Source organism: Chlorocebus sabaeus, chromosome 15 (assembly GCF_047675955.1).
Source record: "Chlorocebus sabaeus isolate Y175 chromosome 15, mChlSab1.0.hap1, whole genome shotgun sequence".
NCBI lineage: Eukaryota > Metazoa > Chordata > Mammalia > Primates > Cercopithecidae > Chlorocebus > Chlorocebus sabaeus.
The window spans coordinates 72,463,986-72,489,546 of NC_132918.1; the positions used below are offsets into that span (position 1 = coordinate 72,463,986).

Here is a 25,561-nt window from a genome sequence, read left to right on the forward strand (position 1 = left end):
AATTTCAGAAAAATAGAAGGCTGAAAGAATTCTAAAAGGCCATCCCTTCCAGCTCTCTTCAGACCTAGTATGACCTCATCTGGAATTAATAAGGCAAAAGAGAAACTGAAGTGCTGAAAATGAGTGTTAGCCTACAACTTCCACCCCAAAACACTAACAGATAAAGTGAATAATCCAGGAAGTAGCTTTGTAATTTTTTAAATAGACTTTTCACTGAATTAAGTCAAGAGCAAGGTGAATTATTTAGATAATTATTTTACCAGCAGAGTCCTGGCCAAGAAGAAGACGAAGCCCTAAAATTTCATCTCTCATAGGAATTCCTTGAAATATATATCTGAACAAAGAAAACATTTTCACATGCATTATAAGTGTATTCCATCATTTAATTCAATTGTGAAAAGTATCAATGCTATTTGATATTGATAAAAATAATTAAACCTTATGAAATGAGAGGTTTGGCTTACAATAGTAAGGTAATGCCTTCTGAAACTACTGCAACCACACCACGTTAGCTAATGAGCATTTTATAGCTGAAGCTCTCTTTCAGGCAGTGACATTCATACATACATCCTGTGTGAATAAGCAACATTATGTAGCTTTGAGTTCTCCTATTTATCTATAATGTTAATAGAGTTGGTATCATGACAACAAAGTAGTATAATGCTCCTGTGCCTATCCCCTTGCACCCAAATAACATATCTCATAACAAACGAGCAATAAACCAGGAAAGTATAGAACTATCACAGAAAAGAAACAAAGTGGTCTTACTATGCGTTTTTTTTGTTTGTTTTTGTTAAGACTGCTGGAGTGTGACATTGGCAGATGGGCCAGGTTGATTCTAGCAAGGAGTAATCATGCAGTATTAATTCCTCCAAAGTAAAACCAGATACAGATTATGAAAAAGATGGAGGGAGAAGAGCTACAAGTAAAAATAAGCAAGACTTCTGCTTTTAGGAGGCAAGATCCACAGGTCCTGAAAATACACAAGGTCTTTCCAGTCACAAGTATGATGCTGAATGGTCACAAACCTCCACAATCATCTTTACATATAAAGACTTAGAGGCCTGGCAGGGTGGCTCATGCCTGTAATCCTACCATTTTGGGAGGCCCAGGCGGTGGATCACCTCAAGTCAGGAGGTCGAGACCAGCCTGGACAACATGGCAAAACCTCATCTCTACTAAAAATTCAAAAATTAGCTGGGTGTGGTGGCAGGTGCCTATAATCCCAGCTACTAGGGAGGTTGGGGCAGGAGAACTGCTTGAACCCAGCGGGCAGAGGTTGCAGTGAGCTGAGATGGCGCACTGCACTCCAGCCAGGGCAAAAGAGCAAAACTCCGTCTCAAAAAAAAAAAAAAAGACTTAGACTTAGGAGCACACTGTCAAATACAATTATGCATACACTGACGAATCAAAAAAGTTGTGAACCACAGGCATCTTTGATACCACAAACATCCAGTGTCTCAAACCAGCCTGCCAACTATACCCTGTTGCCTTGGCAACAGGAGGCAAGCAGACATGGAGAAATCTTGTTGCCTGAGCAACAGGATCCCTTTAAAAAAAAAAAAAAATGTGCCTTAAGCTGTGGCTATGGCAAAGGCTGTCAGTAGGCAAGATTTCAGTCCTTGGTAATGAGATAAAGAATTTACACTAAGATAACAATCATTCATCTATTCATTAATCAGTATCTGTAGGTTGGTACCTATGTGCAATACACTGTGCCCTGGAGAAGGCAAAGATGAATTAGGCATAGTTTGGCACATACCCGGCACACAGCAATACATATCCATCAATTAAATAAATGAATGAAGGTTCTTAAGATGGTTGTAAAACAATGACTAAACTTTACTAGGACCTGAGCATATGTGATAAAGAGGCTGAAGCCCCCGTGAGCATTATCAAGTTCCACTGTAGAGAATGTTTTATTTATAAGTTGAAATAATATGCTATGACTTGCTGAATTAGAATCCTCAATGTGTATATACTAGGTCAGCCTACGAAACCCACATAAAAACTGGTAAAAGTCAAGCCGATTCTTAATGCCTTCCTAGCAAATAGTAATAGATATAAAAGATTTCATTTCAAATTTGAAAATGATTAAAGTTGGAAATTTCAAAGAAATTGGGGCTTATTCCTCCCTTGATCTTGCCATTAACTATATTCCTCAAAAAAACTTTTATCAACTAATGATGGCTTGGATTCCCAGGTGCCTTCCAGTTCTAATATTGTTCTCCAGCCCTGAGACTTCAAAACGTCTCTAAGGGGGCAGGGGCTATCCCTCCTAGTTCCATTTGCTCATGTTTTATCCATTTGTCTGGATCATTTGCCCAAAAGCATATCCTAAGTTATTAGGGAGTTATGTTAGTTATTCAGCAGGCAATTGGTTTAAATCTGGCTCCTGATATCTAATATCTGACCAAAGTTAAGAATTTATGCTTAAGCTTTCTCTTAGTACCATTAATATTTAGCCAGGGCCACATCTGACTTCTATATTTTGGAGGCTGTGGTCAGAACACATATGTCCTTCCCTGTGACTTCTCTCATTGGGCCTTTTTAAAGAGCCAGTAAGGGTCCCCAAGTGGAAGAGCTGCCCAGGGTCTCCTTGTAATTGTTATACCATTTTATACATGGCACAGAATAGGAAACAACAACAACAACAACAACAACAGAAAACCCTCTACAGGCTCGATTTTCAATTTATTTTTATTCTATTATGCAGCTTTGCTATCTCCTTTTATATTCAAACTTCTTATTTAGCTTCTAAATATTTTGCAGGATGGGTTCACATTTCACATTAATAAACAAAGAAACCCAGAAAAATCCTAAACAAATTAGATTGCAAATAACTTTAGCTTTATTTAACATTCTTTAAAGAATTATAAATACATTTTGGTATTGTCTCCTTTTAATTCAGAGAAGCCCCGGGGATTACCTGGGAGGGAGTCAAAAGTTATTAATTTTCTCTCCTCTTATTTGGCATAAATCAAAGGCTGTCTTTTATCATTTATTTTCTTCTGAAGTCTGCCCTTGTCTTTCCATTTCACTGTGAGCTCCATGAAGGAAGAGAGCTTGTCTTAAACAAACCTGTGTTCCCTGGTAGCATGTCACACTGTATTACCACATGTCATGGCACAATTTTGCAAATGTTGCTTAGGGTCCTGTTCACCTTGGAACATACTTTCCAAAATATCAACTTCAATGTGTGGGCCACTTTCCATGTCCATCTGTTGACTTGGTCATAACCCCAAGTTAAGGCTTGTTCTATAACCCTGTTTCAATGATCTTCAGATTAAACTTTGCCTTTCTGCTGATTCTAGCTTACCCAATTTGTTTTAAAGTATTTAGTTAATGACTAACTTTTTAAAAACCATCTCAAGCCCTAAAAGATATAGACCATATTGGGTTTTTGTTTGTTTTTGAAGGGGTGGACATCAACCAATTTGTGCAAATCAGACAATTTTCCATGGATCCTTTCAAAAAAAGAATAGAATTATTTTTGACAGGGCCAAGATACCTACATTCATCTGATTGGAAATTTTCATTTTAATAGAAAATTCACTTAATTGGGAGTACAACATATGTCATAATTTACTTTTGAACTAAAATACTTGCTTTGTTAGTGATAGAAAGTCAGTAAGTGGGGAGTGTTGGGTACTAGCAAGCCCTAAAGATCCTTTGGAGGATCTTTTAACTCAGATCTCCAGTCCCCACAAACACCCATTGTGGTTCTCTTTGGCATTTTGGACTACTTTTCTTTCCCCTGCCCTCCCCATTACTTCTGACCATGACTGCTTTGCACTTTTGCCCACTAAAGAACGCCATGAGGTCTTATAAGGTTTTCTTGAATATCTTTCTGACAGATCACACCCCCTATCGAAAAGATTTTCTTGGGTTTTTATTCCCAGAAACACGGGGAAAAAGTTAGGAAATTAAAAGTCTCCATCCTAACTCCTCCTGGTCTTCATTTGAAGAAGGTAAATGTATCAGTGATACACCTTTGACTAAACAAGAAAACGATTTGTCTATAGGAACCTTCCTTTGTCACCTAACTGAATCCCCCAGGAATTTGCTGAGCAGGCTCTTCTGAACTTCATTTACATTATGCGATTCCCAGCACCCTCAAACCCAGAGATAGATCCAGATGGTTCCATTGAGGCTGCCCAGTACTAACACCGGCTCCCTTCAGCAAGCACCCCTGATGGACTAGTCAAGGATCTCAGCTCTCCTCAAGGCAGTAAACAGGCACCTGATCCCAGCCAGGTCAATCTGGCTCTCTCTCTCTCTCAGGATTTTGAATCCTAAGAAAGGTGACGTGAGAATGGAATAAACAAACTGGGAGTTTATTTGTCCCAGAGTTCTCCTGTCCTTACAAGCCTCCCAAAAATATCTCCTTTATAGATTTCAGGGACTGAACTGACTCGTATGCCTTCCCAAGCTTGATCCTCCAGAGTCTAAATTACACAAGCCCCATAATGCCTTCTAAAGAAACCCCGGTCATATAAGTTAGCTAGAGTCAGGCTCCTTTGCTTGTATCCAAAAAGCCATGCCTGCTATAGCACATCGCAGCCTTAGCGTTTCATCACACAGATGCTGCCACCTCCTGAGTGGGAGTCATCCCACAGCTTTGAAGACCCCTGCCTGGCATCACCACTTATATGTGGCCCAACCTCAACAGGTGCCCCAGCCTCAGCGCAGTCTGGCAGTCCTTCCTCCATTCTCTGCTCAGTTCTTATCTCAACATTGACTGCTCCTAGCTGAATATACTCCTCAAATCTAGACAGTCCTCTCATCTGTGGCCTAGAATATCATCTAATACATAGAAACCAGCTGGGCACAGTGGTGAATGCCTGTAATCCCAGCACGTTGGGAGTCTAAGGTGGGTGGATCACCTGAGGTCAGGAGTTCAAGACCAGCCTGGCCAACATGGTGAAACCCCATCTCTCCTAAAAATACAAAAATTAGCCAGGCATGGTGGCAGGCACCTGTAATCTCAGCTACTCAGGAGGTGGAGGCAGGAGAATCACTTGAACCCAGAAGGCAGAGGTTGCAGTGAGCTGAGATCATGCCACTGCACTACAGCCTGGGTGACAGAATGAGATTTTATCTTAATAATTATAATAATAATAATAATAATATACAGAAACCATAAAGTATATTCTTCCTCGATCTCCCTTTCTCTATTTCTCTAGCTTAATTTTATCTTTACCTCCCTTTCTTCAGACACAAAGAAGGAGTTGCCACTCATCTTTTCCAGGCCTACTCCTCTGGCTGTGGTCTATGTTGCAACTGTACACTGTCAGTTATCTCTTTTCCTCTCTAATCTCTCCTCTCCATTAGTCTCTTCTCCTTCCTCTGTCCCAAATGCCCTGAGTTCATCCTGATTCTAAGAGGTCCTTTTCCATCAAACATTCCCCACCAGCTCACTCTCCCAGCTCATTTTCTCAACTTCTTAAATGCCTCCTATGTCTGCCTCTGGAACATTGCAATCAAGTTTCTGCTCCCTCTGATCTCACCCAGTGCCAGTGAAGGGGCCCCCATGAAGGTCAGGAGAACTTGCAGAAGGCTCATTCTAATAGTTTTGTTTCAGTCCCTACTCTCAGAAACAACTGTCACTGACACAGCGAGCTGTCCTAAAATAAGAATTTTACTTTGCTTTTAAAAGATAATCTCCCAAACATATTCCACCTTCCCTTGCAACTAGTTGTGGTCATATGAGGAAGTTCTGGCCAATGGTATGTGAACAGAAGTGATGAGCATAACATCTGGGTCATATTCTTAAAAGAAAGAGGGGTGCCTCTACTTCCCCTTTCTTCTTCTTGCTGGCTTGGAGGTAGGATATGGTCTCATAAGTCATATTGGTCAAAAAGATGAAATCTATACCCTGGGGATATGGAAGAACAAGATATAAGACCAGGGCTCCACATGACCTCATGGAGCACAGCTGCCCTACCCTGCTGGCCCACCCTTGAGCTCAGCGAGGCTAACTGATTTGCTCAAGGTCACGAAGCTAGAAAAAGGCAGAGCTAGAATAAGACCCAAGTTCAAGTTTAGCACCTGTTTCAGTATGCTACTTGGTGAACTATAAATGGTTCTGGGCAAGTAAGCTCTAACTCCTTCTATTTCCACAGGCACATGGAAACTTCTGGCTATCAGGTTTCAATTCAGCCATCAATAACTCAGCTCTGCAAAATCAAAAAATATTTCTAGGAGCTCAAATTGTACCTACCTTGTTTGGGACTGTCTTTCTCCTCCTGAAGCACTAAAACTTCTCTTTAAAATGTCTGAGACGAGAAAATAGAAATAACTTTACATTATTTCCTCTGCAAATCTTTTGTTTTTTAAGTTTTAATAAAACAATGCTGAACAACAAATGCTGGTGAAGATGCAGAGAAAGGGGAACTCATACACTGTTGGTGGGACTGTAAATTACTGTAGCCATTATGGAAAATAGTATAAAGGTTCTCGGCCAGGCGTGGTGGCTCACACCTGTAATCCCAGCACTTTGGGAAGCCGAGGTGGGTGAATCACGAGGTCAAGAAAGTGAAACCATCCTGGCCAACATGGTGAAACCCTGTCTCTATTAAAAAGTACAAAAATTAGCTGGGTGTGGTGGAGCGTGCCTGTAGTCCCAGCTACTCAGGAGGCTAAGGCAGGAGAATCGCTTGAACTGAGGAGGCGGAGGTTGCAGTGAGCCGAGTTGCACCACTGCACTCCAGTCTGGTGACAGAGTGAGACTCCGTATCAAATAAATAAATAAATAAATAAATAAATAAATAAATAAATATTCTCTTAAAAATACTAACAACAGAACTTCTATATGATCCAGCAATCCCACTACTGGTATATATCCAAAAGAAGGGAAGTTAGTATATCAAAAAGATATCTCCACTCTCGTGTTTATTGCAGCACTACTCACAACAGCCAGGATACGAAATCAAACTAAATACCCATTCGCAGATGAATGGATAAAGAAAATGTTTAACAATTTATTGAATATTTAATAGCTAGAAGGGGACATTTGAAATGTTTCCAACACAAATAAATGATAAATGTTTGAGGTGATCAATATATGAATTACCCATACAATGTGTAATTTGATGACTACACATTATATACAAATACCAAAATATCACAAGTATCCATAAATAGGAACAAATATTATATATCAAAAAAATTTAAATAAGTTTTTTATAAAATTCAAAATAATAAAGAACATATATATTCCATGAATGGCTTTGTCTATAAACACTCTCATATTGTTCTAAGGTCAAACTTTTCTCTGTAAATGGCAGGTAGGAAATATTCTAGGCTTTGCAAGCCGTACTATGTCTGTCACAACTGAATTCTGCTGCCACTGTAGCATGAAAGCAGTCAAACAACATTCAAGAAACAAACATGGCTTTATTCGTGGCAAACCACAGTATCAACAAAAAACAATGCTGAATTTCTGTTACCTGAGCAATTGTACATACTGTAAAAATTGTCTTTGATTATGAAAACATGAGCTAAAATATGTTATAAATTGTCATTTATTTGTCAGGTTTGTTTAAGGGCTTTTTTCTAAAGCAAATGTCTAAACAAACAAAAACAACCCTGTTATTAATATCTAACAAAACACAATAAAATGTCATGCAATAAAATGTCATAACCATCCTTGCCAAGTTACCACATGCAAATTTAAGGGTCAAGCATCTCTTTCCTACCTCCCCAGTAACCCTCCCACCATTGCTGCCAGGTATATAGAACACTGAACTTATCTCAAAACAGTCAGTAATAAATTTCTTCTGGAATTTGTTATATATGTTTATATGCATAAATATTTTTCCCATATGAGCTTCATGTTTTCCCAATTGTAAATTAATACACCTAGAAGGCAAGGATTTACAGAGAAAATAGGACAGAATATTGAAAACTGGGGTTGTCCCAGAAAATCTGGAACATCTAGTTATCATTTCAATGGACCAATTAAGTTTGGAAAGGACAAAGAATGTAGCTAAATCCTTAGGGTTCTACTTTGATCCTTTGAGAGGCTATTTTAAATGTTCTTTTACGAGATTTTCATAGTATAGTCACTGAAGAGAGAGAATTATTTTCACTTATTTCAGAATATTTCTACCTACAGTTTTTAATATTTTATCAAGTTACTCTTTTTTTCTTTTCTTTTTTTTTTTTTGAGATGGAGTCTTTCTCTGTCACCCAGGCTGGAGTGCAGTGGTACCATCTCATCTCAGCTCACTGCAAGATCCGGCTCCCGGTTTCACGCCATTCTCCTGCCTCAGCCTCCCGAGTAGCTGGGACTACAGGTGCCCACCATCATGCCCGGCTAATTTTTCTATTTTTAGTAGGGACAGGGTTTCACTGTGTTAGCCAGGATGGTCTCGATCTCCTGACCTTGTGAACCACCCGCCTCGGCCTCCCAAAGTGTTGGGATTACAGGCATTAGCCACTGCGTCCGGTCTCAACTTACTCTTTTCAAAAAAAATTGTTTATCTTCATTTTCCATTTTAACTTCTCTTTCAGTTTCAGGTTTGTTGAGTATGTTTGATTCTATCTCTCTTTATAAACTTTAAATTTCATCTAAATATACCTTTTCCTTTTCTTTCCCATATCCCAGTATGACTTTCTTTACTGTTTTAAATTAAGAGTCAAGATTAACATTATGAACTGAATTTATATGTCATATTTTTTATAACTCTAAAAACATTTCTTTTGTTTTATTGTTTTAAATGTAACACAGGCCTTTAGATTTATATAATTAAAATTGTACAAAAATTAGTCTATACCAAGACCAATTTCTTCTACAGACTTTGAATTCCTCTAACAAACAGGCTCGTAAAAGGTCATGTCCATTACTCCTGTGGTTATTTGGCTGTCTCCAAGATATTTTGATTCTCTAGTTAGAGCCTGCATTTGCTGGTAGAAATAATAAAACTATTCATTTGACAGCTGAGAAAATATAAAACCACTGTGCTGGCTAACCTTTGGGCTCTGTCAGAGAGACAGACACATCTGTCCTAATTAGCATTGCACCTGAAAAACAAACCACTGGGTTACGTATATGGTGATATTTGCTTGACTCAAGTACGATTTCCAAATCACTGTCTTCTGGAATCCCGCAAATGGCAAATTGATCAAAGAAAGCTTACTGAATGTAGATTCTTTCAGAGGGCTTGAACTGGAGCTGCTGGAGTTATCCGAAATGTCCAATTCATCATCTAGCTCTGAATATATATCTGCACATGAATTAAAAACAATAAAAACGCAAATAAGTCTTGAAACAGGAAGGAGTTCAGAATGCATTCATGCTTACACGCTGCCACTAGCAGTACCTTTCTCAGTATTTTCCAGGTTGAAGTTATCATCTGACAGGATTTCGTCACAGGCCCTGTCTTCGTCTTTACCATAGGAGGCCTGGAAGCCTTCGGGGGGCAGGTCTGCACTTTCTGAAAGTTCACTTTTCAGGCTGGCTGCCCCACTGCTGCTGCTACTCAAGCTTGCCTTCTCAAAGGTCTCCTGGAAAGAGAAATTCAGTTTTTCATAGCCGCTTTCTCCATCCTTCCTTCTATAGGACCTAAATCTTGTTAGAACATATATTAACTGCTTCAAATATCGATATAAATGTTTGATGCAGAAGAAGCATCAGTAGTTCCACCTACACACCTGTTTCACAATCTGTTCAGTCCATAAATACAGAAAGATGCAAGTCTATAAGCTACACTGGATCAAAAAGGAGGGAGGTGGCAAGAGTGCTCAGTAGAAAAGGCCCATACAACCCAGTGGGCGGGGGTGGGGGGGGGGAATGTACTTCTAAGAAATAGACTATATCAATTTAGGAGAAATTTCTCTCCTTTAAGTTTTTTCAAAAATATTTGCTATCAAATCCTCTCAGTACCATAGCAAATAAGCAAGGCTTATTCTCTTCAAAACTCCAGGAAAATTAGTAGCAGACAAAGCCAGGCCATGGAGAGTGAGAGGCAAGGTCTTCCAAAAAAAGAAGGGCTACAGAGAACAGAACTTACAAACCACTTGGGACTCTACACTACTGCCTGGCTGGAACACTCCCTGTAGAACCAGCCACAGCGTCCTCCTGAATCATCCAAAACAGATGGATGCATTTCCATTATGATAGCACTACAAAGTCATCAATCTGGTTGTGTAATTGCACATTTCCCTAAATAATAGTATTAGAAAATGCAAAAATTATGTCTCAAGGGTCAATAAAAATAAATTAAAGCCACTAATGCTGGAAGTTTTCGTTTTTCTAACAAAAAGACCGTGCGGAAGGAACGACTATGAATCAGTAAAAATACCACTTGTTTCTTTACCCAAGCAACTCTAAAATCTAAGACGTTCATTGTGTGGGACTATTTGTAGCAAGTGTGAAGAGCCTTCTTAGGCTGTGGGGCTAAACAGTGCTGACAAAACAAAGCTACAGAACAGGTAGACAAAAAGACAAAGAAAGGCCATGATGGAGGAAAGGATAACAGGCAGAGAGTGAGAAGAAAGAAAAAGGTGCATTTATTGAAGGGGAAAGAATTCCCTCTATGAATTGCGTACAAGATGATTTGCTCACAAATTACCTAGCACTTCTTGACTAAAAGGCCCCAGTGATCCCCATTTGAGAGACAGACTTATTTTATTTCAGATTTATGTGCTTTTTATTTTTTTCCTATAGTTAAAATGACACAGCTTCAAGGCACAGGTTTCTAAAAACTCCATAATAATAGAATTTGCAGATGAAGTAAACCTAAGTTCTTAGGGATAACTAGAGTCAGAAGTAAACCTCTAAAAGCTTTCATATGTTTATGTTCTGTAGGTAAGATGAAAAGATTTTAAAAATATTAAAAACATTTGTGCATTGCAAACTGTCTGATCAATTGCTGTTTAAACTTTGTTTTCCCTGAGATTCTTTTCAGTGATTCTTCAAAGTTTCACCAAGCTCCTTGTTTTGTTGAAGTTAATTTGCAGGTGAAGAAGTATTTTAACTTTGATTTTCCATAATTAGTACATCAAATGTTCAAAGGTGGTTTTATGACTCTGAGTTGCTAATTTCTGCTTCTGAGGTCCTGGTTGGCTAACTTACAACCTGAGATGGGAAATGCTTTGGCCGCTCTCCGGCAAAAGATATGTGCTACTCAGAAATTTTTCCAATGCCTAAGGCTAGTACGGGGCCTCTAAGGCCAGCCTCAGCTCTGCCACACTCAACCCTTGATACCAAATCCAGGAGCTCTTTCTAAGGCTCAAAACTTTATTGCAAAACCAACTCAACTTCTTCCATGCCTTCCTCTTTTCTTGGTCCCAAACCACAAAACCCTTCTTCCTCTGACTATCCTCCACTGAAGTTATTAGAAATTCGCATAGAAATAAAAACCCAATTCAAGGCCTTTTCCTTTTTATGACCGTTTTTATTCGAAGTAAATCATCTTCTACCCTATCCTGAAGACCACAACTGGCATCTGCAACTTTTTAAGGGCTTTACACCCAAGATGTGTCAATATTACCAAGGCTAAAAAAGATGAAGGAGAATTTTTGAATTGAGAAAAGTTTTTATTCTGTCAATGCAATTAAGATGCTGGAATTTGAATATCTCTAAAACTAGCAAAACTTTAACAAAGGCTTCATTTCTCTTAAGAACAGTCATGGATAAAACATCAGAGGAAAACATTTTTCTTTGAACATATGAAGAGTCAGGAGAAGCTGGAGTCCCCGCTGAAAAAGGCAATTTGAGACTTAAGGAGGCTGGACTTGCAACCAAAACCCAAGAACCAATCGGGTCATAAATCAATAGTCACTTGTAACTGCCAAAATTTCATCCATGGGTAATAGACTGTTTGCATAAATTCTGATAAAGGAAAATTTACAATCTGAGAGAGATGCTTTTTCAGACTCTCTATGCATAAAAATATGATAATATAGAATGGATAGTTTTGATTTAAAATTTATATTTCTAGACAGGGCGTGGTGGCTCACGCTTGTAATCCCAGCACTTTGGGAGGCCAAGGCAGGCGGATCACGAGGTCAGGAGATCAAGACTATCCTGGCTAACATGGTGAAACCCTGTATCCACTAAAAAATACAAAAAAATTAGCCGGGCATGGTGGTGGGCACCTGTAGTCCCAGCTACTCGGGAGGCTGAAGCAGGAGAATGGAGTGAACCCAGGAGGTGGAGCTTGCAGTGAGCCGAGATTGTGCCACTGCACTCCCGCCTGGGTGACAGAGGAAGACTCCGTCTCAAAAAAAAAAAAAATTTAAATTTAAAAAAAATTATTTTTCTATAACAATCCTTTGCAGCAGTTTTTGCTTCAAAAAAATTGATATAATTTTTGACCTTGCCATAAACCATATGCCACACATTTTCCCTACTGTGATTTCTGGACTTTTTCATTGTGAGTATTTGAGTATCCATCTCTTTATAAAATTGTTCCTTGAAGAACTGGGGGCACTTTAGTCCCTTTTAAATCCTTCAGTGCTTTGCACAATGCCTTACACATTGCAAAGGCTCAATAAATAGTTGAGCCATTAAGTTGTCCTCAGAAGACACATCCAGCAAGTACATTAAGCTATTAAAGGGATTTAGGCAAGAAAAAAGATAAAGCTTTTGGGGACAGAATTTGGCTGCTATCATCTTTTTCACTTTCTAATTACTAAGATTTTTCAAGGAGTAGGAGAGGGAGTTAACTAGATATTTTTGGCATCTGCATGCATCTGTCCTAGGAATGGATAGACACATTCTGGATATCAATACGGCAGCAAGGAGAATACAATGCAAATCAGACAATAAAATTATCACTGATATGGAAATCAGCACCAATACAGAAGATGTTTCCTGTCACCACGCTAGTATAGGCACAATTATGTTTAGCTCGATTTTGCACATTATAATGTAATATTTTTATGTGTGCAGCAGATCATAATACATTTTCAGTTGAACAGCAATTCAAATAGTAACAGACTGACATTACCCAAATTAACTGCTACAGTAGGAAAATTAAGGGCACCTATTTTATTAAAATCAGTGCAATTTTTAAAATTGCCAGAATGTTAGTTTTAGAAGGGGAGAGAGAAAGAAAACCAAGAAACAAATGTAAAGCATAACACCAGTTACATCCTATAGATGCTTTACTTTAGAACTCTAAAAAATGCACTATTTCTTTGTGTTCTGAAATGTTCATATTCTCTTAGGTATATTTTTACCCAGTTTCTTCCATCTCTTTTGTTAATAAACTGTACCCTTAAATATCTCCATTTAGTGCTACCAGGTGCTTGAAATTCATCCAGCTGAGGTGATCTTTTATCAGTGGCACACCGCCTTCTATGGTTTTCATGGATGATTGCACAAAGAAAATTCAAACTAGGAGACAGGCCATTGACTGCATACTATTGTAAATAAACTCAGTCCCTACATTTTAAGGTATATTTTTAAAAATCAGCCAGCGTGGTCAGATGATTAAGGAACCTTGTGGACTAGACCATAGCTGAGGGGTGGTGAGATAGGAATCTTTTCTCCAGGCCTCCCTATGGAAGACTTGGCTTTGCCACATCAGAGAGGTGGGCTGATAAAATAAGCCTGGTCTCCACTCCCAACTCAGTGGTAGATGGAAATCTTTCAATCTTTGATCCTGAAAGTTAGTTTTGTTTATTTTTTAGAAATAAGGTCTCATTATGTTGCCCAGGCTGGTCTCGAACTTCTGGGTTTAAGGAATCATCCTGCCTCGGTCTTCGGAGTAGCTGGAAATATAGAGGCACAGCACTGTGTCCAGCTTTCCCAAAATGGTTTGGATGATAACATCGTCTATTTTCATCAAGAAATCTTGAAGAATTTCCCTTCCCCCATTCTCCACATACAGTTAAGAGAGCAATAGTTAAACCAGAAAAACTGTTGTTTTGGGACCCTAAAAATAACTAATTTATATGGATTATATAATAAAGAAAATATTCTTTTTAGGTTGGATCTTATTTATTTTGAACTTCTTGAATATTTATACAAAGCTAAAAATGTTACTGTCATGACATAATTATCTCATTATTATGATACTATCTTAATTAGAACTTCTTAAAAGCACTATTACATATTAATGAATTAGGGAATTAAATAAATAAATTAAATAAATTAGGGAATACATTGGTCATTACAATTCAATCTAAAAATCCAGTATCAAATTTATTATGGCTAAAAATGTTTCACCGTTTTCCCATAACTAACCTAGTACTGTATCAGAAATGAAAGGATTTTCTATCACTTTTAACTCAAATACAGGTTTTCTACAAGCAATAATACTAACAAAAAGGAAAAGAAAAGCAATATCATAATCTGAAATTATCGTATGTTAAGAATACAGAAGATCTCGTCCATCACAACAATACTGACCACCATGTTTTTCCAAGATGGCAGACTGACATGTCAATAGAACTAAATGTATATACGAATATATTCAAAAGCATTACAAACAAGGCCAGAATCAGGTAATTCTACTTAACATTTAAAAGAAACAATGGGGGCTGGGAGTGGTGGTTCACACTTGTAATCCTAGCACTTCAGGAGGCTGAGGCAGACAGATCATTTGAGGTCAGGAGTTTGAGACCAGCCTGGCCAACAAGGTGAAACCTGGTCTCTACTAAAAATACAAAAATGTGCCAGACATGGTGGCAGGTACCTGCAATCCCAGGTACTTGGGAGGCTGAGGCATGAGAATTGCTTAAACCTGGAAGACGGAGCTTGCAGTGAGCTGAGATCATACTACTGCATTCCAGCCTGAGCAATAGAGCAAGACTGTGTCTCAAGAAAAACAAAAGAGGCCGGGCGCAGTGGCTCATCACGCCTGTAATCCCAGAACTTTGGGAGGCCGGGGCGGGTGGATCATGAGGTCAGGAGATTGAGACTATCCTGGCTAACACGGTGAAACCCCATCTCTACTAAAAACACAGAAAATTAGCCGGGCGTGGTGGCGAGTGCCTGTAGTCCCAGCTACTCGGGAGGCCGAGGCAGGAGAATGGCGTGAACCTGGGAACCAGAGCTTGCAGTGAGCTGAGATCACGCCACTACACTCCAGCCTGGGTGACAGAGTGAGACTTCTCAAAAAAAAAAAAAAAAAAAGAAAAAAGAAAAAAGAAAAAAAGAAAGAAACAATGGGCCAGGCATGGTGGCTCATGCCTGTAATCCCAGCACTTTCGGAGGCCAAAAGTGGACCGATCATTTGAAGTCAGGAGTTTGAGACCAGCCTGGCCAAATGGTGAAACCCAGTCTCTACTAAAAATATAAAAATTAGACAGGCATGGTGGTGGGTGCCTGTAATCTCAGCTATTCAGGAGGCTGAAGCAGGAGAACTGCTTGAACCTGGGAGGTGGAGGTTGCAGTGAGCCAAGATCACTCCATCCTGGGTGACACAGTGAGACTGTGTCTCAAAAAAAAAAAAAAAAAAAAAAAAAAAAGAAAGAAAGAAGGGAAGGGAAGGGAAGGGGAAGGGGAAGGGGAAGAGGAGAAACAATGTACAGAGAGCAATCAAGTGGGTGGGTTTTAAGAAATGTTTTGTTTCTCAAAAAAATAAAGCCATTGCAATTTACCAATGCTTAAGGAATTAAAGAGTATGGAATTAGACATTAGTGGTTATCAACAGGAATGAAATGCACAAATTAGAACCTCATTGACTGTTTCATTTTTAACAGCTACATAAGGAAAGGTCTAGTTCTTGTTAAACTGCACATTTTGCACATGTTGTCAAAATTCCAAACTGATTAATTGCCAGTAGAGAAAAGAATTAAAAGTCAAGAAAAAGAGTCAACATTGTCTTCACTGTCTTTTGCTTGGCCCACTGCAATCTTTTTTATTTATTTATTTATTTTTGAAACGGAGTCTCACTCTGTTGCCCAGGCTGGAGTGCAGCGGTGCCATCTCCGCTTACTGCAAGCTCCGCCTCCCAGGTTCAGGCCATTCTCCTGCCTCAGCCTCCTGAGAAGCTGGGACTACAGGTGCCTGCTACCACGCCCGGCTATTTTTTTGTATTTTTAGTAGAGACAGGGTTTCACCATGTTAGCCAGGATGGTCTCAATCTCCCAACCTCATGATTCTCCCGCCTCGGTCTCCCAAAGTGCTTCATTCTTGGCTCTCAGTGGTTTATTCCCACTCAACAGCCAGCTATATCATTGTAAAGCCTAGTGGTGCCCCCTTGGCTTGCTCAGAACTCCCATCACTCAGGTACATGCCAGGGAATATGGCACTTGCATTTCCAACTGTCTCTCCCTGCTTTACTGCACCCTGGATACACAGGCCTCCTTGCTGTTCCCTGAGCTTGGCAGGCTCACTCCCACCTCAGGATCTTTGGGCATGCTGCTCTTTCTGCTACCAATGTTGTGCCTTCAGATATTTGCAGAGCTCATCCCTTTAATGTACAGTTGACCCTTGAACAACATGGGGGTGAGGGACACCAATCCCCCATGCAGTCAAAAATCTACGTATAACTTTTAACTTTCCAAAAACTGCTGACTAGAAGCATTACCAATAACAAACAGTTAATACAATTGGTATGTCATATGATAAATATAGTTTCTCTTCGTTGTGATTTTCTTATTAACATTTTTTTTTTTTTGAGACAGAGTCTCGTTCTGTCGCCCAGGCTGTAGTGCAGTGGCACAAACTTGACTCACTGCAAGCTCCGCCTCCCGGATTCATGCCATTCTCTGGCCTCAGCCTCCTGAGTAGCTGAGACTACAGGTGCCTGCCATCACGTCCAGCTTATTTTTTTTTTAATTTTTTTTTTGTATTTTTCAGTAGAGACAGGGTTTCACTATGTTAGCCAGGATGGTCTCGATTTCCTAACCGCATGATTCACCCGCCTCGGCCTCCCAAAGTGCTGGGATTATAGGCGTAAGCCACCACGTCCGGCCTCTTAATAACATTTTCTTTTCTCCAGTTTGTTATTAAGAAAATCACAAAGAAGAGAAACTATATTTACTATTCATTAAGTGGAAGTGGATCATCATAAAGGTCTTCATCTTTGTCATCTTCACATTGAGTAGCCTGAAGACAAGGAAAAGGAAAAGGAGGGGTTGGTTTTGCTGTCTCAGGAGTGGCAAAGGCAGAAGAAAATTCATGTATAAGTGGATTCATGCAGTTCAAACCCACGTTGTTTAAAGGTCAACTGTATTCAGGTCCCTGCCCAAATGTCATGTACATAAAGCCCTTTGCTGACATCCCTATTAAAGAGCTTCTGCACAGCAAAAGAAACTACCATTAGAGTGAACAGGCAACCTACAGAATGGGAGAAAATTTGTGCAATCTACTCATCTGACAAAGGGCTAATATCCAGAACCTACAAAGAACTCAAACAAATTTATAAGAAAAAAACAACCCCATCAAAAAGTGGGCAAAGGATATGAACAGACACTTCTCAAAAGAAGACATTTATGCAACCAACAGACACATGAAAAAATGCTCATCATCACTCACCATCAGAGAAAAGCAAATCAAAACCACAATGAGATACCATCTCACACCAGTTAGCATGGCGATCATTAAAAAGTCAGGAAACAACAGGTGCTGGAGAGGATGTGGAGAAATAGGAACACTTTTACACTGCTGGTGGGACTGTAAACTAGTTCAACCATTGTGGAAGACAGTGTGGTGATTCCTCAAGGATCTAGAACTAGAAACATCATTTGACCCAGCCATCCCATTACTGAGTATATACCCAAAGGATTATAAATCATGCTGCTATAAAGACACATGCACACGTATGTTTATTGCGGCATTATGCACAATAGCAAAGACTTGGAACCAACCCAAATGCCCATCAATCATAGACTGGATTAAGAAAATGTGGCTCATATACACCATGGAATACTATGCAGCCATAAAAAAGATGAGTTCATGTCCTTTGTAGGACATGGATGAAGCTGGAAACCATCATTCTCAGCAAACTATTGCAAGGACAGAAAACCAAACACCGCATGTTCTCACTCATATGTGGGAATTGAACAATGAGAACACTTGGACACAGGAAGGGGAACATCACATACCGGGGCCTGTCTTGGTGTGGGGGGACCGGGGAGGGATAGCATTAGGAGATATACCTAACGTAAACGATGAGTTATTGGGTGCAGCACACCAACAAGGCACATGTATACACATGTAATAAACCTGCACATTGTACACATGTACCCTAGAACATAAAGTATAATAATAATAATAATAAAAAGCCTGTCTTCCTGTGTCTACAATCACTTTTTATTACCTTGCCTTCTTTTATTTTTGTTCATAGCACTTAAATATTGTTTTATTTATCTATTATTTGTATTCCCTCACTATGAAGGAGGGAGTCTGTGGCTAGGAGAATACTAGAATAGGTCCCAGGAAAGAATAAATGCTTAATAAATTTTGTTGAATAAGTAAAATAAAAGACTGATTTTTTAAAAATGTTGCCAAAATTCTCCATGTTAAAACAAAGAGTAAAAATAAAAATTGTAGGTATGATTTTTTGAAGAAATTGACAAACTTATTCTAAAATTAATAAGGAAATACAACAGACCTAGAATACCCAAATCAAATTTGACAAAGAACAACAAAGTTGGAGGACTTATAGGGCTTGTTTTGAGACTTATTAAAAAGCTACAATATCAAAAGATACAGAGTCTCAGTTAGATAGGAGGATAAGTTCAAGAGATCTATTGTACAGCATGATGACTATACTTAATAACAATATATTGTATTCTTGAAAAATACTGAGACTGGATTTTAAGTGTTCTCACCACAAAAATGATACTATGTGTGGTAATGCATATGTTAATTAACTCAGCTGAGCCATTCCACAATGTATATATATTCAAAACGTCATGTTGTATACAATATATATAATTTTTTGCCAATTAAAATTAAAATAAAACATTTTTTAAAAGCTACAATAATCAAAATGGTGTGGTATTGGTCTAACAAGAGACATATAAGCCATGGAACAGAACAGAGTTCAGAAATAGATCTGCAAGAAACGGAAACGCTTGCACACTGTTGGTTGGAATGTAAATTACTACAGCCACTATAATGAATAGTATGGAAATTCCTTTAAAAACTAAAAATAGAAATACAACATGATCCAACAATCTCACTGCTAGATATTTATCCACAAGAAAATAAATCCACAAGAAAATAAATCAGTATGTTGAAGAGATATCTGCATGCTCATTTTTATTATAGCACTATTTACAATGGCCAAGATTTTGAATCAACCTAAGTATCCATCAACAAATGAATTGATAAAGAAATGGGAAATTTTTCAGTCATAAAAAAGAATGAACTCTTGTCATTTTCAACAACATGGATGGAACTGAAGGACATTATGTTAAATGAAATAAGCCAGGCACAGAAAAAGAAATACAAAATGTTCCTACTTATATGTGGGAGCTAAAAAATATTGAGTTTATGGAGATAGAGAGTGGAATAATGATTACCACAGGTTGGGAAGAGGAGAGGAGAGGGGGGATGAAAAAGGAATGGTTGGGTACAAAAATACAGTAAGATAAAAGGAATAAGATTTAGTGTTTGGTAGCAAAATAGGGTGGCTATAGCTAACGATAATTTATTGCATATTTTAAAATAACTAAATGAATGCAATTGGAATGTTTCTAACACAAAGAAATGATAAATGTTGGAAATGATAAATGATAAATGATAAATGTTGGAGGTGATTGATACCCCAATTACCCTGATTTGATCGTTAAACATTTTATGCTTGTATCAAAATTTCACATGTACACCATAAATATGTACAACTATTATGTAGCCATAGTAACGAAAACTTTAAAATTTAAAATTTAAAAAATCTATAAACAAAAAAAGAAAAAGGTAAATAGATCTACATATATATTGTCAGGCAATTTTCAATAAAGACGCTTAGCAAAATCAATGGGAAAAGACTGCACATTTAAATAAGTGATGCTGGAAAAACTGGATACCCAAATGTACACCAAAAAAGTCAATCTCCTCATTATTCTATACATAAAATTAAATCAAAAGGGATCATGGGTCTAAAACATTTACAAAAATATAAACAATCCTATTTTTGCAACCTTGGGGTAGGCAACAATTTCATCAAAAAGAGACAAAAAGCACTGGCCACCACAAACAATTACATGAATAAGTCTTTATCAAAATAAAAATTTTCTGTTCATCCAAAAAATGCCATTAATGAAAAAAACCAGGCAAGCCATAGACTATACAAAATGTTTGCAATACATACGTTTGACAATAGGCTTATTATCTGGCATATATAAAGAACTCCTACAAATCAACAAAAATAGACAAGTAATCCAATAAAATCACAGGCAAAATACTTGAACAGATATTTAACACATACACACATACAAAGATATATAAATAGCTAAAAATCAAACATAAATGTGCTCAACATCATTGATCCTCAGGAAAATGCAAACTAAAACCAGAAAGAAGTATCATTACACCGCAAAGGCTAAAATTGAAAAGACTCACAGTACCAAATATTGGCAAGGAAGTAGAACGCCTGGAACTCTCACATACTGCTTCTGAAAGTGTTAAAGAGTACAATTTTGAAGAACTATTTGGTACTTTAACAGTTAAACATACAACTACCTATAACCCTGAAATTCTATTTCTAGGTCTTTCAGAGAAAAAAGTTATAAACATTTTTGTATAGGTCTTTTTGTAAATATGTTTTCAACAGTCTTATGAAACTCCAAATCTGGAGAAAACATAAGTGTTCATCACAGGAGGATAGATAAACAAATTATGGTGTAGTAATATAATTTAACACTGCGTAGCAATATGAACAAATTACTAATACATACCACATGGGTGAATCTCATAGATATTTTGTCATGGAAAAAAAGCCAGCCACTAAAGAGCACATGTGTTTGATTTAAATGAAGTCCAACAACAGGCAAAAGTAATTTATAGTGACAGTAATCACCAGTCTTCCTGCTGGGGCAGAGAACTGTATAGAAAGAGGCTTAAGGGAATATTCTGGGGTGAGATAAATGTTCTGACTCTTTTTTGGGGTGGAGGTTACACATGTGCCAAAAGCCATTGAACTAGGCACTTAAAGATGTGTACATTTTACTACATGTAAATTATATGTCAATAAAAAAGAGAATTATAGTGTGGATGTGAGAATTGTGTCTGTATTTGTGAGGGAGCCTACAAGGCATTGCTTTATTTTCATATAACTTAATAAGCATAGAACATTTCCAAATCAAGTCATGATTTTTCCTGATATTTCTCTTCCTACATCATTACTTGCAGCATTTTCACAGCCTTGGGGGAAATTCAGTCAACAATTAACCAGACAATAAAAGCAAAGATGTTCACAAAAATATTGCCCTTTAAAAACACATCATTTTCTACATGGCTTAATTTAATCTCCTAGCAGAGGATTGCAGACACATGCCTTTAGTGGTGTGCTCAGCAATTGTAAATGACATATGGTATAATGAAAATAAAGCAATCCAGATAAATAAATAGCACATTTTTTATTTGCATTAAAAAATGAGAATCTAAATGCTTACATATCTGTTCAATTCTTACATGCTCAACTTTAAAGACATCTGAGAATTTATGAAAAATATCAGTATCTGTCAATGTCTGCTAAAAATCATATATCAGAAAACTACAATAAGAATTTTGTAACAAAGAAGTGAAGTTATGAATGGTTTGTGAATTTAAAAAATAATCTGTGCTAATAATTGCTCTACCAGCCTGGTCCTCCAAAGTAGATAGAATTGAAGATGACACTTATGTCTGCCATACTTTGACTCTCTGGCAATATTAAATTATCATAGGAATCTTTTTTTAGATCCACCAAAAGCTTAGAGAAAATTTCTAGGACTCCTTACATGAGCATTTACTTATCGTCATAAGCATGAAACAATTTACCAAGATCGGATGTGTTTTTTTGGAAAATAGTTTGGGTAGGAATGTGGAGGATGGCTAAGGGAGGGAGATGATCCCCGATAATCTGGATGGAACTGATTTAATCAGGTGGCAGGTCTACAAAGTGGAGCTGAGGCATCTCTGAGATGAGGAAGAGATTCAGCCTGTGGACAACAGTTTCAGCCTATGACCACGATTTCCAGCCTGCTTCTCCTGCCAACCATCCCTATGGATTTTGCACTTGCCTCATCAGTCCCCATAATCATGTAAGCCAGTTCCTTGCGATAAATATCTGAATATGTATCTACTGCTGGTTCTGTTTCACACATTTGTGCAGGACTGTCATGTGTATGACATACCAACATCCCTGGCTGCTAACAGTGATAAACAACAATTGCACCACCCCATCCCCAGTACACACATTCCTTAATGGCCCCTAGTGGACAGTGCAGAGGTGATATACTGACTGAATCACTTAGTAGAGGTAAGGAAAAAACTAGAGACAAGAAAGTTGGATCTTGCAATGATCCAATGCAAGATAATGAGAATGGGAACTGAAAGGATAAGATGGATTTGTCAGACATTTCAAAGACAGAATTAGTAGAGTTTGCTAACAAAATGAATATAGGATTTCAGAGAGAGTGAATTGAAGATGTCAAGATTACAATTAAGGTGATATGAGGAGAAAGAACATGACCGATCAAGGGAGGAGAATCCATTCACTGTGGATTTGCCGAGCGTAAGTACCTGTTAGACATGCAGGTAAATGTTGGGTTCAAAATATAGGCCTGGCACACAGAGAGACTGAGATCAGACAGAGAGCTTTGGCGCTCTCCAGCAAATGGGTGTGAAATTATGTTGTGAAACACATCCCAACATATCTTGCCTCTGCAGAAAATGTTGTGCATTTCTCCAGAGCTCTTTTCTTCTACTATTAAGACCAGTTTATGAGGCTGAGATTTATAGACCCAGGAGAAGATAGGGGAAAAGAATACCTGGAGAAAAAGAAGGATGTAATAGATGCAAGGGTAGCTTCTGGCAGAAAGGTGGGAACTGGAAATTTCTTCTGGAGCTCAAAATAAGAGCCTGCCAGAAGGAAGAGAAAATGAAAGAGCAAGTGCAAGCCTCCTTGTTTTTCCTTCTCACATCCACTCCAGCAAATGTGAACCTTGGGATTAGAGGTGGGCTGTTGATGGAGAAACACAGACAGTTTGAGGGGGAAGCTGGGGTGCAGACAGAAAAGACTGAGAGCTTCCAAGAAGCTTCATGATCATCGTAACACTATATACATAAGGTCCATGAGAGTAGAGTCCTTGTCTGTTTTGCTCACTGTGGTATACTTTGTACACATAGTGCCTGACATCTATTAGGCACTCAGTATATACTTGTTGAATGAATAATTGAGTTGTAGGCATCTGGGAAAGAAGAACAGAAAAGGATGAAGAAGGCACTGGAGCTGATGGGGCTGAGATAGGGTCGCCTAGTGCCAGTGAGTTCCCCATGGGCTGTGTGTGGTGTGGATGGGAATCCAAAGCCCCCATGTGTCTTGTGCCAATGTAGAAAACAGCTCTGGGGCTGGCAGGTGAGTTCACTTGGCCATCACGGCACTGAGGGCCACAGAGCAGGCTGTTTAAAATAAGAATGCCAAGAAAGTCACAATCAAGCCTCAGAGGATGAAAAACAGTAACCCCAAGGTGGGAGTTGAGGCATCATGGGTAATTCTTTGGGTTTAAACCATGATGATTAAAGAGGCCATGAGTTACAGATGCCATAAACATTTAATAAGGACAGAAGTCAGCATCCCAAAATCACAGGGTTCATGTTATCTAAGTTCAGCAGGGACCAATAGAAGAAGACCAGAGCCCCTGCCCCTCTCCCATCAACATGGGGATGCTTAAGCTCTCTCCTCTACTCTGCTGCCATCTTTGGAAGAAGACATGGAGAAGAGAACCCTTGGGACAGTAAAGAAACTTTTATACCAAAGGAGACTGATATAATTGATCCTGACTACTACCACCATTTTCTGCTACCAGCACAAACAGGGGTTCAAAACAAAATGACACATAATTATAGAAAATAATGTTCCCATCTTGTACACCAATTTTTATCTAAATTCATATGAAATGAAATACCATGAGACTAGACGGAAACCAAGGGAAGCGCAAGAGAGGCAGAACATTTAAAGTTAAAAGGCCAAGGTTGGAAGAGAAAATGAGGAAGAGTATTCAAAGAGAGAAGACAGAAACCAGGACAGAGGAGTGTAATGGAAAACACTGAGGGGTAAAAAACATTAAAGGGCAGGTAAGTACAATAAGAAATAATTAGCCCCTAGTGAGGCGGAGCTGGCAGTGAGCCAAGATTGTGCCACTGCACTCCAGCCGGGGTGACAGAGCAAGAGTCTGTCTCAAAAAAAAAAGAAAAAAGGAAAAAAAAAAAAAAAAAAAGGAAAAAGAAATAATTAGCCCGCAGTTTGGCAACTTGGATGTTAGGTATTTTGGAGAAATTCAAAGTTTTAGTCCACATTACCCACAGGATTTAATTCAAACAGCTTAATGAGGTATTCACAAACACCCTTCATCTAGCTCCAGCCTACTTCCCCAGGCTTTTCAGACTACACATATAAAAATATGCATTATAAATCAGCAGAACCAACTTTCGGTCCTGGGGCTGTCCCTAACTAGCTGGATGACCTTGGACAACTCTTTTAACTTCTCCTGGTTTCCCTTTCTTTGTGCAATCAAAACATAAAACAACTCCATTTCTAAGTTTGATTCTTCGTATTAAGTGAGCTGACCTGGAGTTTCTGCACCACTTACTTTTTTTTTTTTTTTTGAGTCAGAGTCTCACTCTGTCGCCCAGGCTGGAGTGCAGTGGCGCGATCTCAGCTCACTGCAAGCCCCACTTTCCAGGTTCACGCCATTCTCCTGCCTCAGCCTCCTGAGTAGCTGGGACCACAGGCGCCCACCGCCACGCCCAGCTAATTTTTTGTATTTTCAGTAGAGACGGGATTCCACCATGTTAGCCAGGATGGTCTCAATCTCCTGACCTCGTGATTCACTCGCCTCGGCCTCCCAAAGTGCTGGGATTACAGGCATGAGCCACTGCGCCCAGCCTGCACTTACGTTATTCTTTTCCATCCAGGAGTGACTTCCTTATCTAGTTATCAAGACCCTATCTTCGTTTGGCTCTGAGAGCCTCCCTAGGCCTCATTTATTCATTTCCCTCTCTTATCTCATTTATTTACCCAAACTGTTTGGAATCATTAGAAAATTCCTCCTGTATATGCATATCTATCTTGTCTTTCCAAGTAGATTATCAGTTACTTCATGACTGGGGACATTGTTTATAATTTTTTATAAACTTCACTATACCAAGCGTAATGCTTACATTCAGAAGACATCCAACAAATCATTGTTCCTTCAGTATTAGTTATATAACACAGGCAGTTTCAATCTTTCTCTCTTTGTGTTATAGATGTGAAAGCAGTTCTCCAAACTGAACAAACTTACTAAACTAGTAAAAAGAAATCATCATTCAGCCTTTAAATAGGGGTGGTGAAGATAAACTTCCTGTCAAATATCACTGGAAAAGAAGCTGTGATACCTGCAAGCCTCGCACTGAGAACATGCTTCTCTCGTGATTTCTCTTCAGTCTCCCTGGAATACTCAATTC

At 38.6% G+C, this 25,561-nt stretch overlaps 1 protein-coding gene across 9 annotated transcripts in view; it reads right to left on the bottom strand.

The window, feature by feature from the left end:
- Positions 1-25,561, bottom strand: part of NEK10 (NIMA related kinase 10) — a 266,215-nt gene that overhangs the window by 60,469 nt on the left and 180,185 nt on the right. For all 9 annotated transcript variants that reach the window (XM_073023648.1, XM_073023647.1, XM_038002934.2 and 6 more), the window contains 3 exons: positions 9,327-9,510; positions 9,144-9,230; positions 6,224-6,278 (listed from right to left, as the gene is read on the bottom strand). In XM_073023648.1, coding sequence (XP_072879749.1) covers positions 6,224-6,278; positions 9,144-9,230; positions 9,327-9,510 — 326 coding nt within the window. The remainder of the gene's footprint in view (positions 1-6,223; positions 6,279-9,143; positions 9,231-9,326; positions 9,511-25,561) is intronic.